General features: G+C 43.7%; 1 protein-coding gene across 1 annotated transcript in view; it reads left to right on the top strand.

Annotated features, from left to right (window-relative positions):
* The window catches only part of LOC107143342 (signal-regulatory protein beta-1-like), a 13,925-nt gene extending 3,114 nt beyond the window's left edge, over nt 1-10,811 (top strand). Inside the window, exons 4-7 of the mRNA XM_048811202.1 lie at nt 2,707-3,018; nt 6,428-6,754; nt 7,787-7,896; nt 9,892-10,811. Coding sequence (XP_048667159.1) covers nt 2,707-3,018; nt 6,428-6,754; nt 7,787-7,893 — 746 coding nt within the window. The 3' untranslated portion in view covers nt 7,894-7,896; nt 9,892-10,811. The remainder of the gene's footprint in view (nt 1-2,706; nt 3,019-6,427; nt 6,755-7,786; nt 7,897-9,891) is intronic.
* Nucleotides 10,812-17,340: the final 6,529 nt, after the last annotated feature.

The following is a 17,340-nucleotide window of genomic DNA, read 5'->3' as shown; positions in this document are numbered from 1 at the left end:
AAGGAAGGAAGGAAGGAAGGAAGGAAGGAAGGAAGGAAGGAAGGAAGGAAGGAAGGAAGGCCGGAGATGGCAGATCTCTGGGCTCCAGATCCCCGATTCTGTTGGAAATTTCCAGAAGTCAATTTTAAAGAGAGGCTAGGAATTCTTGACCCCCTTCGCTGGGAAAGAGTGTCCCTTAGGTTCTCACCTGGAGACAGTATGAATCTCCCTCTCCCTCCTTTCTCTCTCCTCATCCTGTCTCCTCCACACCTAACCCAGTTTCTGCTCCCTATTTTTCACTCTTTGTGGCTTTACACCATTTCTTCCACCAGGTGTCGCTGCCCGCTCAGTTCAGAGTCAAAGCGGCGCGAGCAGGGTTTCCTGGGTCCGGCTAGAAATGGCCTGGGAGAAGGACTACTGGCCTGGAGGGGGCTGACTGGGGCGCGGGCTTGGTGAGGGGGTGGTGTGATGATGGACCAGGCCTGGGGCCAGGGCCGAGCCAGCGAATGGGCTCACAGCTCTGCCGAGCCTCACCGGGTGGGAAAAGACCATCCCCACAGCGGAGCTGCCTATTGGGTGCTGCGCCCTGCAGCCCAGGCAGGGAACAGGGCAGAGCGGAGGGCGCTGCGGGAAGCCAGCCCCTCTCCACCGAGCAGGCTTCCACCAGCTTTCTCTCTCCCTGGCAGGATTGGCTTTTCTGGGCCTGCTTCGAGAATTCTCCAGGGCAATAAACCCACCTGTAAATTTCTCTGTGCCCTGCCCCCCTTTTTGGATGCCCTGCAGACATAAGGAAAGGTTCACCCACTAGTAATACTCAGGTCTGGGTGAAAAATTCCAAAATGGTCCTTTCTGATGGGAAAAGAGTTGCATTATTATTATTTTTTATTGACTCACTGAGTTTTTTCCTAATTTTTTCTCCTTCACCTGTGTACGGTATATCTGTCCCACTGCGGCAAGGCAAAGCCCCTGAGACCATCACTTTGATCACACCCCTGCCTTGTGCAGCTGCGTGGTCCCCCAGGGTCTGCAGCGGGAAGGGCAGCCCCTTCCTCGCCTGGATTCAGGCCTCTCTCTACTTGGCACGAACACACCTTTTACTTCTGCAAACCTCCCCCAAATCTCGTTCCTTAAGGCGGTATCCTTGTAGCTCCCACGCTGTCAACCGTTCCTGCTTGGTTCAGCTCACAGAGCACTCTCAGTATTCTGGGAGCCTCACTAGGAAATCTGATCCTCTGATGGGCAGTAGAGGGACCCAGGTCTGGGAGAGCCTTAGGTTAGTGCTGGTTTAGGTTAGTCTATTCGTAAATATGATTTTCCTATACTTTTCTCCTCTCTCCTGGCTGAGAATGCCAGCTTCAGTGTTGTCTTAAATCTCTTTTCAACTCTCCATTTAAAATACTCTATTTCTGATGTTCACTTCTTCTGAACTGTCACGTCTGCCTGTACCCCTTGGTTCCCACAATGCATACTTAAACTCTGGGGCTTCTAGAAACCAGTAGCCTGAGTTCTATTGGGTTCACCTTCTCTGCATCCTGGGGGCAGGGATTGGCTCTTATTTTTGGAAGTGGCAGAACTTTGGAAGCAGACAGATCAGTGTCCCCTTGCAGGGCTGCCACTGCCCATTCCTGTGATCTCAGGCAAAGCGTGGTTCCTTTCCGAGTATCCTCATTGTGCAGTAACAATTGTTGTCCCTGCCTGGTGGAGACCTGCTGAGGATTCCTTTCCCTGACTCCTGTGTGGCATCTGGACCAAGCAGCACATGGTCAGGGATCTGCAATGGTTGTTTGCATCTGCAACCCAGAGCGGGGCAGAACCCCGGGCACTATTAAAGGCCATCGGTTAATAGCCAATTGTGGAGAAGTAGAGGCAGCTCTGTTGGGTTGCAATGTCAGTTCTGTTTGCTGTGAAGCTTTTGGGCGAGTCAAGACCTACTCTGAGCCTTTTCTTTCTCTGTTCACATTAAAAATATGATTATCAATAACAATTCCTCAGATGCCCACTTACAGTACATGCTACTCTGCTAGTTGCCACTTATAGAGTGATTACTGTGCACGTATTCTATGCTAGCTCCTTTACTTGATTGATTAACTCTGAGAATTAAGAATCACTCCCATTTTACAGATGAGGAAACTGAGGCCAGAGAGTGGAGTTGCTCAGCCTCACCCTGTGGAGGCGTTGGGGATGCAAATGCAGTTGAGAAACCCAAAGCCTGTGGTCCTGACCTCTTCCTTTGACCTGCCCAGGAGCCGTGAGAGGAGTCTCACCTTTTCAGGGACTGAGGGGAGGATGGAGGACATAGACTCAGGGACCACACTAGCTGGCTGAGAACTTCTGGCTCTGTCACTGATGAGCTGTGGATCTTGAACAAGCTGCCTAGCTTGTCTGGGCCTTGGTTTCCTCATCTGTAGAATGGGAATGGTAACAGCTGTATCCACTGGGCTGCTGTGAGGACTCAGTGAGTTGGAGGGGCTGGTAGGCAGGGTGTGATGTGGGTGTTTGCTGTGCCTTGTGGGCCTCTGTGCAGTGTGGGCCTCTTTACACCTGCGTGATCCCTTGTGGATTCCTCGCCTGGCCTCCACTCTCAGCCTCCGAGGCTAGCTCCTATCAAAAGGCAGCTTTTAAGCCTCATGGAAGAGGAAGTATGGGCCTCTTCACAGAGATGCAGAAGACTCCTTCACTCTGGGATTCAGGCACCTGAGCCCCTCTCACGGGAGTCTCTCCTTGCAGGAAGGATGCTAACCATCTCTAACAAGGTGGAAGGCCCCCTGCAGCGTGCCGAGCCAGGCACCAGCATCCAGCTGATGTACACATCCTCTGGACTACACACCCGTCAGGTCAGCGTGACCTGGCTCAAAAACAAGCACGAGCTCCCCCAATCCAAGACCGTCATCCTCGCCAGTGGAGACACCTACAATGTGACCAGCAGTGTGCTCGTCCCTCTGCAGTTGGATGACATGAACTCTGAGGTCCTCTGCCACGTCAAGCACAAGCTGACAACGGTGTTCCAGAAAACCATCAACTTGGACCAGTACCTTCGCAGTAAGTCTTTATCTTTGCCAGATGACTGAGTCAGGGCAGAGTTGGGCTGTGGACTTCTCTGAGCATCAGTTTCTTCTTTGGCTAATGGTCTTACTAGGTTGTGGCAGAAATTCTGTGAAACACCTGTAAAGTACTTCACAGGGTGCTTTATTCACAGGAACCTCTCAGAAGGGGCAATGGGTGTTGCTTTTAATTATTGGGAGTCTCTCCTTGCAGGAAGGATGCTAACCACCTCTAACAAGGTGGAAGGTCCCCTGCAGCGAGCCGAGCCAGGCACGAGCATCCAGCTGACTTACACATCCTCTGGACTCAGAACTCACTCCTCTCATGTGTAGAATGGAGACAGAACATCTATTTATTTTCTGGGGACTTAATTTTATTATTATCACCTTATAGGAAGAGGATTTGAAGGGATTTGCAAACTTACAAATTTGTTAGAATATGATGTCTTTAGATGACCAACTCTTACCTGGATATGGGTCTAAAATTTTTTTAATCCAATTTTCTTTTATTTTCTTGGGCTGGAACAAAGAAGTGAGGGTGCCCTGAGGTTACCAAGCTGGTGAGTGAGGAGCCTTGGGCATGAATACAGGCTTCTGGCTCTGCCATCCTAACCAGCTGCGGGTTTGCCTGCTGTTCCTATGTTCTGTCAGCTTTGCCGTCTTTGGCTGAGTGACAGAAAAAGATCTTTTAGAGACTCCTCTTACCTGAGTACTTATTATATAATCTCCTGGAGCTAGGGCAATTGTGCAGAGAACCAAAAATCACAGAAGATACAAATGTCCCCAAATGACTGCTTCCTTTAAAATGAGCTGTGGCCGCACCCCTTTCTTGAGTTGGGTTTCAAGGACATTATCTCTATCTGTGGTTGTCTTTATTTTAGATTTCCCTGAAAGCAGAGTCTGAATCTGAGATCTGGGGGCAGAGGGCTGGGAGGTGATTCTGAGGGTTGGGAAGAGAGATGGGTTAGGAGAATAGGCGAGAAATGGTGAGTTACTGGGCTAGATATTCCTGTGGGTGCCTGGAGGGCAGTGCCACTGGGGACCCTCTGAGAAGCAGTGTAGACTGTGCCTAGAACTGTCCCGCGATGGAGAGGAGGCTGGGACGTGCCTTCGTGGGCTAGGTGGCTTTTCCTGGTTAAAGAGAAACCCCAGGCAGAGGCATGAGAAGGAGTTTTGGGAGCTGGAGATACAACTCCACCCAGAGGCCAGCAGTTTGTGGAGGTGGGTGGACTGAGTCCTGCTGTGAGACTCAGTGAGTTGGAGGGGCTGGTAAGCAGTTTACTGTGCAGTGTGGGCATCTTGACACCTGTGTGATCCCACACCCGGGACACCATACCATCAGGAAGCCCCTCCTGCTGGAAGTGAGCCCTGCCTTGATTGATGTGTGGCAACAGCAGACCGTACCAGGCAGAGAGAATCCACTTCCAGGGCACAGTGAATTGGGAGATCCTACAAAAGTGGTATTTCAAGAATTTGACGCAAATGATCCTGGAGATGTGCTGGGATCACAGGCAAAGCTATAAATGAAAGAAGAAGAAGAAGAAGAAGAAGAAAGTCTCTGATGATAATGGTGCTGTGGGCACTTCGGGAGAGAACGCTTTGATTAAAAGAGGCCCCTCTGAAAACTGATAGAACCCTCGAATCATTTCGAATCATTTTCCAAAATCATCTTATAATGATGGTGCTGTGAATGTGAATTTGAAATGAAGGATTTGTTGGTCCTCTAGTTTAAGTTTTGGATAAGACATTATAGCAGTTTTCTTATTCCTTCGAGAGTTGGTGCATAGTTGCAGTGATATGCTATATTTATTTAAAACACAAATTATTTTTATAATTTAAGTGGTTTTTCAAGATGAAGTTCAGCCAATTCCTTTTTGACCATTTCTATGAAATGGGAGCCTGATTTTGTATGGGCTCCTTCTAAGTGTGTTTTTCTTTGTCTTTTTTTCACGACATCAAGCGGCTTTCTGTGTTCACCACATTTGGTTTTGTGAGGATTAAATAAGAACACCCACGGACGTTGCCTCAGACAAAGCCAGTCAGTACACGGGAGCAGTGTCCTCAGCTGCGTCCAGGCCTCTATCCTCCCCCAAATGCCCTGGACACCATGCCACCAGAAGAAATGGGTTGCTTGGTGACACTCACCCTAGCCTGTTCCCCATGGGTACCACCCACACCACCAGACCTTCACATCCTGGGCTTCCCTCCCAAGTCTTGCTCTTTGCTTGGTGAGAGTCCCTGTGCTGGGCCTGAGCACCAAATGGGGACACAGAGCAGATAGTAAGCTTCAGGACAGGGTCTTCCTTGGTTGTGTGACCCATTAGCGGCATCACTGATAGAACTTGATAGGTCTTGGAGGGTGAGAATGAGGAAATGATATTTTGGGATCAGACACTCTCAGCTCCTTCAAATTGTACCACCCAAGGACTTACTCTCTACCCTAGACCAAGAGCTGACATCCGTCTTAAATAGACCCATGAGTATTAGAAATTTCAAAATTTCAGTCTTGGAAACACAGGAAAATGAACCACACAAGGTGATGTTGGCTATTGGTGGCAGCTCAAGGTTCCTAATCTACAACACCCAGCCTGTCACAGTTGGATGGCGCTGGGTGAGCATTCCAAATCTACTGAGATGGGTCATATTTTATCGGATTCCAGAATAGCCTAAGGTTCCCTGTTGTGAATACCTTCTATTGCATAGGTGAAAATATGGTGGAAAAAAATTCTAGAAGCCTTTAGATCCTATTATCAGAATCTTAATTGCGTTATAGTTTGGGCATCAGGATAGCACAATGGTAAAACACTCCTTCTCTGGTGTAATTCCAGCTGTACCAACTATAACCCTGAGCAAGTTCCTTTCCCAAACTGAATTTCCTTCCTATTACAATCTTAGTATCTTGGACTCAAAGACATCTAGTGGCTCTGAACCTTCAAATCTTAGAATTGTCTAGTCATAGAGAGTGAGTTGACTGATTTGTAGATTCTTAAGTGACTTTCATACCTCATCTTTTCATCTTTAATGGCCAATGTGGAAAAGAAAGATTGGAATGGCTTTCACCAATACCATTTATTCTTTCTTTCTTCCATCCATCCATCCATCCAAACATGCATTCCCTCACACATTCAGACACCCATTCTGTCATGCATTTTTTTATGCATGCACCCACCCATTTACCAATACTCAGGACCTTCTCTGTGGCAGTCCTGACCCATTCCCAGCATCACTGATAGAACTTGATAGATCTTGGAGGTTGAGAATGAGGAAATGAAATTTTGGGATCGGAAGCTCTCAGCTCCTTCAAATTGTACCACCCAAGGACTTTCTCCTGGACAAATGACCCCACCCCCAGGGACCTGCCAGAGGAATTCCCACGGTAATTGTCTACTCTCTCTGGGTTTTGTCAGTTCCCCCTACAGTGACAATGTCCCAGTCTTCGACTCCCTCCGGCTTGGTGGCTGTTACCTGCCATGTGCAGAGATTCTATCCCCAGGAGACACACCTCACCTGGCTGGAACACTGCCACGCACTCAAAAGGACTGATCAGCCCACGCCCAAGCTGAACAGCGATGGCTCCTTCACCTTGGAAAGCTTGCACTTGGTGAACGTGTCGAGGCAGAGGTCCGAGTGGCTGGTCACCTGCAGGGTGCAACACCAGCAACAGCCTGCCGTCCAGGCCAGCCTCATCCTGTCCACAGCGTCCCATCCCAAACGCGAGCCCTCTGGGAGCCCAGGTCAGTGAACCTCTTCTCTTACCGGCAACTGGGTCACCTTTGTCTCCGGAGTGGATTCCAGAAGGCACTGGGAGGAAATGGAGCTGGATCATCATTGAGGTCTTGTCAGAGTAGAAGTCTGACTTCTAGAATAATCAGTTTCTAGCCAGTGGCTTCCTTTGGCTGTGGCCATCCTGCAAGTTTCTTTCATTTCTGTGCAGAGAGTGGTCTTCCAGCAAAACCTTGCAAAAAGACCCTGGAGAGGGTGTAAGTTAGTGCTCTTTTACTGGTGACTTTGAGTTGGCTGTCAGCAAGACTCTTGGTTAAAATAGTCTATCTGACATGGAGGTGAGCTTGCTGGACGTTGTTCTATAAGACTTGCTTGAACAACCTCACCTGGGCACTGCATGATGTCTGCTCCAATGACAGAACCAGCTCTTCCAATTAATTATTGCACAGATATAGACTCCTCTGGGCTCAGTTTGCTCATCTGTAGATAGGGCCTAAGGAAACATCCTAATTCACAGAGTCCTTACAAGGTTTAAATAAGTTAATATATGCATAATCTACACGAATGTCTGCAATAAAGCCGGCTTCTATTATTACTACTTGAATTAGGGTAGAATTATTTTTAAATGGTTTCCAGTGATGGTAGCTGTGTAAACGTAGGCAAGTGAGTCAATGATCTCTGAGACTCAGTTCACTCATCTATGAAATGTTGCCGATGAGACCAGCTTCCTATGATAATAGCAAATGGTATGATAAATGACCCCAAGGGCTCAATGGCTTGCACTGAACTTGGATTTGTACCCCGAGAGCCTGGCACATTGACTGGTTGATGTCAGATACTCAAATCAGCATTTATTGGGCCAAATCCAAGGTGAGCCTCAGAGGTCAAAATCACCTTTCCTTTCCAAGAGAGCAAACTGTCAGGTTTGGTACGAGGAATTGGGTACAACTTGCTGGCTCTGGAACTTCCTGGTTGCCTGACCTCAGAGATATTCAGACTCACAGAGCACCATTCAATGGCTTCTTGTGCTTTGTGGCGTTTAGGTCCAGGGACGTCCACCCTTACCTTTGTGGCTTTCCTCTTGGGTGTCAAGGTGCTGCTGTTGGTGAGTTTCATGGTCTCCTACGTCTGTAGGCGGTGGAAACTGTGACAGGTGAGTTTGGGGGTGGGCTTAGTCCCCAGGGAGACAGGTCAGGGGCACAGTTATGGGCTAGCAGGAGAAATTCAGGGCAAGGGTACAAAGTCACCATTTTAGTCAGCTTTTTCACTGCTGTGTCCAAAAGACTTGACAAGAACAATCTCAGAGGAGGAGGAGTTTATTTGGGACTCATGGTTTCAGAGGTCTCAGTCCAGAGATGGCTGACTCCGTTGCTCTTGGCCTGAGGGGAGGTAGAACATCTTGGCAGAGAGGCGTGGAGGAGGAACGGGGCTCAGGACTTGATAATCAAGAAGCAGAGAGAGACTAAGCCTGGCTCCCCAGGGACCTCATATACACACCAAGGCATGTCCACCAGCGACCCACCTCCTCCAGCCACACCTATCTGCCTACGGTCATCACCCAGATAATCCATTCAAGTCGATTAATGCGCTAATTAGACTAAGGCTCTCCTAACCCAGTCATTTCTCCTCTGAACCTTCTTGCATCGTCTCTCACATGAGCATTTGGGTGTCACCTCATATCTAAACCATATCAGTCACACAGGGTGCCCACAAGAGTGTCCACAGATGTGATCAGCCTCAAGAAAAGGTCATAAACTCCCTTATTTTCTCCAAATGTCTTTTGGGATTCTCAGAGGCTTCCAACTAACCATGCATTGTATAGTGCCTTGGAGTTGGAAGATTTTCAAGTTATGTTCTAGGACCCTGGAGGTGGGAGTCCAGAGTGTGGGGGTGCAATGAATGTCAAGACCCCATCTCCAGAGAGTCCCCCATACTCTGTGATATATTTCAGTTTTCATGTGCTGTATCTTTGAAATGAACCAGGCAGATATTGCTACAATCTACTCAACTGTCCGTGGCCCAGTTATGTCAGGGCAGTGGGGGAGGGTCTGAGAGACCCAAGGAAGCACCCAGAGAAGGCATGTGACACAGGAGATTTATTGAAAAAAAACATGCTATAAGGAAGGTCAAGGGGCAATGGGCCAGACAGATGGCACCTCTGTCCCTTACAGTGCTTTGCCATGTAGCACCTCTGTCCCTCATGACACTACTCCAGAAAGTCTGGTGGCCATAGGCTGGACAAACATCATCTCTCTCCTACATGGTACATCACCAGAAAATAGTGTCACCACACCTGTAATCTCTGCTACTCAGGAGGCTGAGGCAAGAGGGTCACAAGGTTGAGGCCAGCCTCAAGAGCTTAAAGAAACCCTGCCTCAAAATAAAAAATAAAGAGGGCTGGGGATATAGCTTGGTGGTAGAGCAACCCTGGGATCCCTCCCCTTCCAGCCCCCCACAAAAAGAGAAAAGATAAGCACGGCTGCCTCTTGAAGCACCTTGTCCGGTACCATCTGGACAAGTAGCCCTTGTTCTCTCAACAGTGCCCCCAATTCTGCCTGTTACCACAGCAAGAGGGATTTGAGGAGTTAGGTTACAAAGGCAGTGACGTCACTTGTTTGCTTCTCTTGCTCTGTTCCTCGTACGGCCACCACTCAGCTTTCTATAGACAACAGGAACTTGCCCCGATTCCCAGCATCCAGCAGAGAGGCCAGTGACCCTCTAGGTAATGTGTGTCTGGACCTTCCAGAGCAGACTCACCCTCATTGTTCCTTTCACTTGGCTGGGTTCTTGGGGATGGAGAGGGTCATTGCAGGGACATGTGTTTTACTGTCCTCCTTTTCTCGAAGGACGGTACATCAACTCATAGAACATACTCTAAAGATGTGAAGGTTCTGACTGGTAGCAATGATGAAGGAGGGCATGGGAGAGAGAGTTCAGAACCCACAGAAGGGTCGGGATGCAGTTGGTAGGGACTTTTTTCCTGATCTGCAGCTGAACTCAGGCCAAGCAGAGTACCTGCCACATAGTAGGTGCTCAATAAATATTTGTGGATTCAGTACATAATGAGCAAACAAACGGATGAATTAATGATTTCCACCAACAGCTCCTGCATCCTCTTTGATCCGTTGCCATCTACCCTCTCTGACAGGTCCAAATGGACAGAAGCAGCTCCAAGGACCCGGAAGTGACCTCAGGCCCCGCTCTTTCCTCTGCCACCCCTGCCACAGAATGCTCCCTCTGCACACCTTCCCATGTTCCTTCCCTCAAAATTTTGGAGCTGGGCAGGGATGGACTTGGGTCAGGGGACTTGGGAAAGGCTCAGTCCTAATGAGCTGGACTTCAGATTGACTCTGCATCTATCCAAGAGGATCCAATTGACCAAGAAAATACATGTCCCCCTGCCCTTGGTCATGAGCAGCCTTAATATTCAGAGATTTCACCTTGACTCAGGGCTTCCACAAAGTAGGATTTTAACACATATAGAATTTGAAGTTACTGTCTGTTGAGTAAACATTTATCTGTTCTCAAGTGTATAAAAATGAAATATAAAATATCCCTGGACCTACCATATTATCTTCACAAAATATTAACATTTTGCCATTATGTTGTTTAGTTTCTTTTTTTTAAAAAAAACTTTGTCCTAAATTTGATGTTCATTCCCTGATTTTATGATTTTTACAACAGACATATAAATCCTTAAGCAATGTACAGTGTTATTTTGCATGTTTTAAGTTTTACCTAGATGCTAGTCTATCACACACAGCATTTTTATTCTTAACCCAGTTTGTGGATTCATTGTGTGGATTTATGTAACTCTGTTATTAATGTCCACTGATCTGTGGTTTTCTGTTGCCAGAACAGGCACAATTCATTGACTATTCTTCTGAAATGGATATTGAAGCTATCGTCAATGTTTTTACTGGTATAACCTTGTCTGTACAGACATTCTTAGGTTTGTTTCCTTGGGCACATGTAAGAGTCCCTCTCGTTCCTCTAGTGTAGCGCACAAAGTCACAGTGTTGGTAGGATTTGAGTTTTTTGTCATACAAAATAAAATTTTAGAGTCTTTGCTCCAGTTATGCTCTTTTGATATTGTCTTTAATCTAGCCATATTTTTTTCTGGTGAGTGTGTGTGTGTGTGTGTGTGTGTGTGTGTGTGTATGCACGCATTAGTCACAGGCAGTAGGGATCTAACGTTTTTCTACAAGAATGAATTCTCCAATCCTCCGTGATATATCTGTTGCCACCTTTGCCATATATCAATTTTCTCTAAATCTGAGTTTCTTTTGATGAGCACTTAATTCCATGAATCTCCTTGTCCATCTCTGTCAACATTACACTGTGTTAGAAGAGCTTTAAATTTTGCTCTTTTAAGCAAACCATTCTACTTTTTCTTGTTCACATTTCTCATGGCTATTCTTAGCCCAAAAGCATTTTAGAATAATGTTGTCAGGTTTCATGACACTTAGAATTATGATTTGATTGCATTGAATTTCTATACTAATTTGGGGAAAATTGATATATATATGTGTGTGTCATTTATATATATTATTATATATGATCTTATATATATCAAGTATATATTTAGTTTTAGATGACTTTTAATTTATGATTTTTTATTTTTTCACCCATAAGGTGGTTTTTGTATCTTTAATTAGTACTCTAGCTTAATTAATACTTTCTAGTTTATGAAACCTTAAAATTATTGTTATTTTTTTTCAGTGGGTTTTAACTACTGAATAGGATTGCCATTGAGTTTTGAACATCAGTCTTTTATCCAGCAAATTACAAAATTCTCTTTCTAGTGCTACTAATGTGAATAGTCTTTTGATGTGTTACTCTTATAAGATTAGTTTAATGATCTAAAGTCCATTTTCCCTTTATCAAAGTTCCATGTACATGTAGTTTGAGTCAAATAGTCCTATAAATTCTGCATTTGAAAAGCAGAATCTCCCTAACCACCCACCATTTCCCACCTCCCAAAGCAACACTTTTCAACTTTTTTTTTTTTTTTTTTGGGGAAGGCGGGGTGGTACTGGGGATTGAACTCAGGGACCCTTGGCCACCACTGACCCACATACCCAGCCCTATTTTGTATTTTATATAGAAACAAGGTCTCACTGAGCGGCTTAGTGCCTCACTATTGCTGAGGCTGGCTTTGAACTTGCCATCCTCCTGCCTCAACCTCCCAAGCTGCTGGGATTACAGGCATGCCCCACTGTGCCTGGCTACTTGTCAACTCTTTTACCTGGTAACTTTAGATTTTACTGTCATATCTTATATCACATGCTTCTATGGCTACTTCTTAATTTTCCCCTCTTAGGCATTATTTAATGACTTCCTGTGACCAAAGACCTGTGTACAACATTCTGTCCCTGCTGACCTCCTGCCACACAGGTGTCCCCAGAATATGATTATATTTTTATTTGAGACAGCCTGCACTATGGTGACTGCATGAACATTGTTTATAGCTGAGTGTAGCAATGCTTCCAGTTTTGTCTAATAAGCCTGCTTGTGTGACCACTGTGACAATCAAGACACAGAACGATTCCATGATAATAAAGGCCTCCCTTATGCTACTCCTTGATAAGGTGCCCACTCCACTCTACCAGGTCTCTGCCAAATGCTAATGTATTCTGTGTCTCCATGATCTTGACAATGTTGTGTAAATGTCTCCTGCGGTATGTGAAATGTTCAGTTTGATTTTCTTTGCTCAAAATGCCTTTGAGGGCTGGGGATATAGCTCAGTTGGTAGAGTGCTTGCCTTGTATGCACAAGGCCCTGGCTTCAATCCCTCGCACCACCACACACACACACACAAATGCCTTTGAGATCCTTACAAGTGTTTGCACATATAAATACTTCCTTTTTATCGCTGAGTATTATTTCAATATGTGGGTGCACACGTTGTGCTTAACCATCCACTTGTAGGACATTGTGGTTGTTTCTAGTGTCTCACTATTATAAAGAAATCTGCTATAAATACCCATGCCTAGGCTTTTGAGTATACATAAGCTCTCATTTTTTTTTTTCTGGGATGAATGCCTGGGAGTGCAACTGCTGGATCATATTGTAAGTTTGTATTTAGTTCTTTTTAGAAATTGCCAGACTCTAATTTAGAGTTGGTGGTACCATTTTCCATTCCCACCTGTAGTATGTGAGAGATGCAGTTTCTCCACATTCTTGGCAGCACTGTCACTTTGTTTCACTGTGACTTTTCTGTTGGGTCTGTAGTAATACCTCATTGCAGCCTTAATTTGCATTTTTTTCTGGATGGCTGGAGATGTTGATTATTTTTTCATGTGTTTTATTTTTCTGTCTATCCTCATCAGTGAAATGTCTCTTTATGACTTTTGCCCACTGACAATTTTGCCTTATTTTTTTTTTACTGTTGCATTTTGAGAGAAACATTTTAGACATGAGTCCCTTGTCAGATGTGTGGTTTTTAGATATTTTGAAACATCTGAAGCCCTTTTTTCCTTCTTTTAACATGGTATTTTGGAGAAAATATTATTTTTGGTTTTGATAAAGTCCAACATATTGCTTTTTAAAAGCTGATCATGCTTTTGATGTCAGGTCTGTTAGAGATTCCTGAAGATTTTCTTATGTATTTTCTGCTAAACAACTTATAGTTAAACATGTTTACATTTGAACCTATGATTCATCTTGAGACAATTCTTGTACAAGATGTGAAGTTTAGATAGAGGATTTTTTTTTTTTGGTATCAGGGATTGAACCCAGGGACACTTAACTACTGAGCCACATCCCCAGTCCTTTTTACATTTTATTTTGTGACAGGGTCTCACTGAGTTGCTTGGGGCCTCACTAAGTTGCCAAGGCTGGCTTTGAACTCATGATTCTCTTGGCTCAGCCTCCCGAATTGCTGGGATTTCTAGTGTGCCACACTGTGCCTGGTGAGGTTCATTTTTTTGTTTATGAATATCCAGCACCTTTGTTTTAAAAATTTCCTCCTTTGAGAAATTAATCCTTTTGCCATTAGATTTCTTTTTCTCTTAAAAAAAACAGTTGTCTATACTTGTGTGGGCTGTACCTGGATTACCTATTCGGTTCCACCAATCTATGTGTCTATCTCTCTGACAATTTCACAAAGTTCTGATTACTGCATGTATGTAAGGACTCTTAAAATTGCATATCCTCACTCTTTTTTCATTTATCAAAATATTTTTGACACTTCTGGTTCTTTCTCTTTTTTTGTGTATACAAGTCTTAGAATAGTCTTATATATGTTTAAATATTTTATAGTTAATATATGTATATCGCATCATGTTAAATATTTAATATTTCCTTAATTATTAATGTAATATATTTAATATTTAATTTAACTTATCTAGTGTTTTGATAAGAAGTCTGTTAAACTTACATGTTAGTTTTGGTAGAATTGACATTTTTAATATGTTGAGTCTTTCAGTCCCTGAACACAGCAAGCACCCCCCGTGGTGGTTAATTTAGATGTCAACTGGATCCCATTAAGGGATACCCAGATAGCTGGTGAAGCACTCTTTGTGGATCTGTCGTGAGTGTGTTTCCAGAAGAGATTGGAATTGGATTCAGTGGACTAAATAAGGAAGATCTGCCCTCACCCCATACAGACAGACAACATTCAATCAGTTGAGAGCCTGGTTTAGAGCAAAAAGGCAGAGGACCAGTGAGTTTGCTGTCTCTTCTGGAGATGGATGGCCATTAGAACTTCAGGGGTGTCTGCCTTTGGGCTTTAAGACTTGCACCAGCACCCCCGATCCCTCCCCACTCCCTGCCTGGCTCTCATGCCATTGGTCTCAAACTGAGAGTTCCACCATGAGCTTCCCTGAGTCTCCAACTTGCAGATGACATACCATGAAGTTCTCAGACCTCTTAATGGCTTGAGCCAATTCCCATAATAAACCCTTTCCTCTCCTACTGACTTATCTGTCCATCCAGATGATTTCCTATTGCTTCTGTTTCTCTAGAGAACCCTGACTACCACACCCTCCCGTACAGCACACAAGTCCTACACATGTTTTGTTAGATTTATATTCAAGTATTTTATTTTTTTGAGCCATGGAAACAGTATTGTATTTTAAAATGTATATATTTTTAATTATAGATGAACACAATACCTTTGTTTTTATTTCTTTATTTTTGGGTGATGCTGAGGATCAAACCTGGTGCCTCACACATGCCAGGCGAGTGCTCTACTGCTGAACCACAATCTCAGCCTGGTATTATATTTTTAATTTAGTTTTTCACAGGTTTGTTTAAAGTATAAGAAACACAATTGATTTTTGTGTTTATCATCTGCTCTGCAACCATTCTGGACTCACTTATTAGTTTTAAGAGTTTTTTATTTTTTTTTGTGTGTGTATGTGTTTGTATTCCTTAGAATTTTCTAAAAATACTAATGCAAAAACATGCACTGGAGAAAAGATAACCTCTTCAACAAATTGGAAAATTGGAAATCCATATGTAGCAAAATGAAATTAAACCCCCATTTCTCACCATGCATGAAACTCAATTCAAAGTGGATCAAAGACTTAGGCACTAGATCAGGGACCCTGTGCCTCATAGGAGAAAAAGTACATCCAAATCTTTACCATGTAGGCTTAGGACCTGATTTCCTTAACAAGACTCCTAAAGTGCAAGAAGTAAAATCAAGAATCAATAAATGGGATGGATTCAAACTAAAAAGCTTCTCTGCAGCAAAGAAAACAATCAATAATGTGAAGAGAGAGCCTAAAGAATGGGAGAAAATCTTTACCATACACACCTCAGGTACAGCGTTAATCTCCAGAATATACAGAAAACTCAAAAAACACCAAAAACCAAGTAACTCAATCAATAAATTGGTAAAGGAAAAGCACAGACACTTCACAGAAGAAGAAATACAATTGATCACCAAATATATGAAAAAAATGTTCAACATCTCTAGTAATTAGAGAAATGAAAATCAAAATTACACTAAGATTCCATCTCACTCCAATCAGAATGTCAATTATCAAGAATACAAGCAATAATAAAATTTGGTGAGGGGAAAAAAGGTACACTCTTACATTGCTGGTGGAACTGCAAGTTGGTGTACCCATTATAGAAAGCAGTATGGAGATTTCTCAAGAAAACTCTAAATGAAACCACTATTTGACCCAGCTATCCCACTCCTCAGTTTATACCCAAAATACTTAAAATCATCATACTACAGTGATGCACCCACATCAATGTTTATAGCAACTCAACTCACAATAGCTGAATTATGGAACCAACCTACATGTCCTTCAACAGATGAATGGATAAAAAAAATGGAATATTACTCCACCTTAAAGAAGAGTGAAATTATGACATTTGCTGGTAAATGAATGGAACTGAAGACTATCCCAGTGAAAATAAGCCAATCCCAAAAAACCGAAGGCTAAATGTTTTCTGTGATATGCAGATCCTAATTCACAATAGGGGGTAGTGCTAGGGAAGAATAGAGGTTCTTTGTATTAGATACATGGGCGTGAAGGGAGGGTAAGGGGTATGGGGGTAGGAAGTTTAATAGAATGAACCAAACATTATATGACTATGTGATTGATGGGAATCTACATCATGTACAATCAGAAGAATGAGAAGTTATTCTCCATTTATGTATGATGTGTCAAAGCACGTTCTATTGCCATGTACAGCTAATTAGAACAAATAAAAAAAGACTATTATGTCATCAACAAATAGATTTTTTTTCTTTCTGAAATTTATGCCATTTATTTCCTTTTCTTGTCTCATTGCTCTATTGATACAGCAGGAGTAGGAGCCGTTTATTGTAGGACAGGAGGGGTATTTATACATTCCACACAGCTTATCTAATTAACATAAACTAGATACAGCAGTCAACCAATAAGGAATCTCCACACTTCATGGCTCACTGGCGTTACTTCACAAACCACTCCCTCTGGCAAAATGCCAGGCGCCATCCAGACTTGTTTACAGACTCTAACATTTGCCAGGCACCATCCTGATTTGTTTACAGACTCTAACACTTTTCTTGTCTCATTGCTCTGACAAGGGCTTCCAGTAATATATTGAATAAGAGCGATGAGAGAGAGAAGAAAAACTCTTTCTAAGAAATCATGGTGAAGCCAGGCTTTCCACTGCTGCTGCAGAGCAGAAAGAAAACTCCAAGAGGACCTAGGAGCCAAGGGGAAACAGAAATACCCAAACATCAAGCTTTACCTAAAAACCAAGAGTAACTGCAGAAATACACCAGATAAAAATAAACAAAAGTGGAATTATTGACCATGTTGTTCCGTCTACCAAAGCATCAAGGCCCAATAGCATCATGCTCCAGCCCAGATTTGCCAGTATTATAAGGTCCTAGTGCTAAAGATGGAGCCATCAAAACTTCTGTGCAAAAGCTCACTTCCAGATGTTTCTTCTAACCCACACTATAAGCAATAGTCAACAGCATCATGAGATGGACCAGCAAGGACAGAAGGTCTGCCATGCAAACCTGCAGGATCACTTGATATACAGGAATTGAAAACTGTAAATAGCATGGAAAAGATAATGACATGTTAAACGTACAGACTCTACGGACAGTGATCATATTAAAAATGAGTCTTTGCATAGA

The sequence above is a fragment of the Marmota marmota genome, unplaced genomic scaffold (assembly GCF_001458135.2).
Source record: "Marmota marmota marmota unplaced genomic scaffold, marMar, whole genome shotgun sequence".
NCBI classification, from domain to species: domain Eukaryota; kingdom Metazoa; phylum Chordata; class Mammalia; order Rodentia; family Sciuridae; genus Marmota; species Marmota marmota.
Note: the sequence above shows the minus strand (reverse complement) of the source record. Positions and strands in the feature narration are given on the sequence as shown.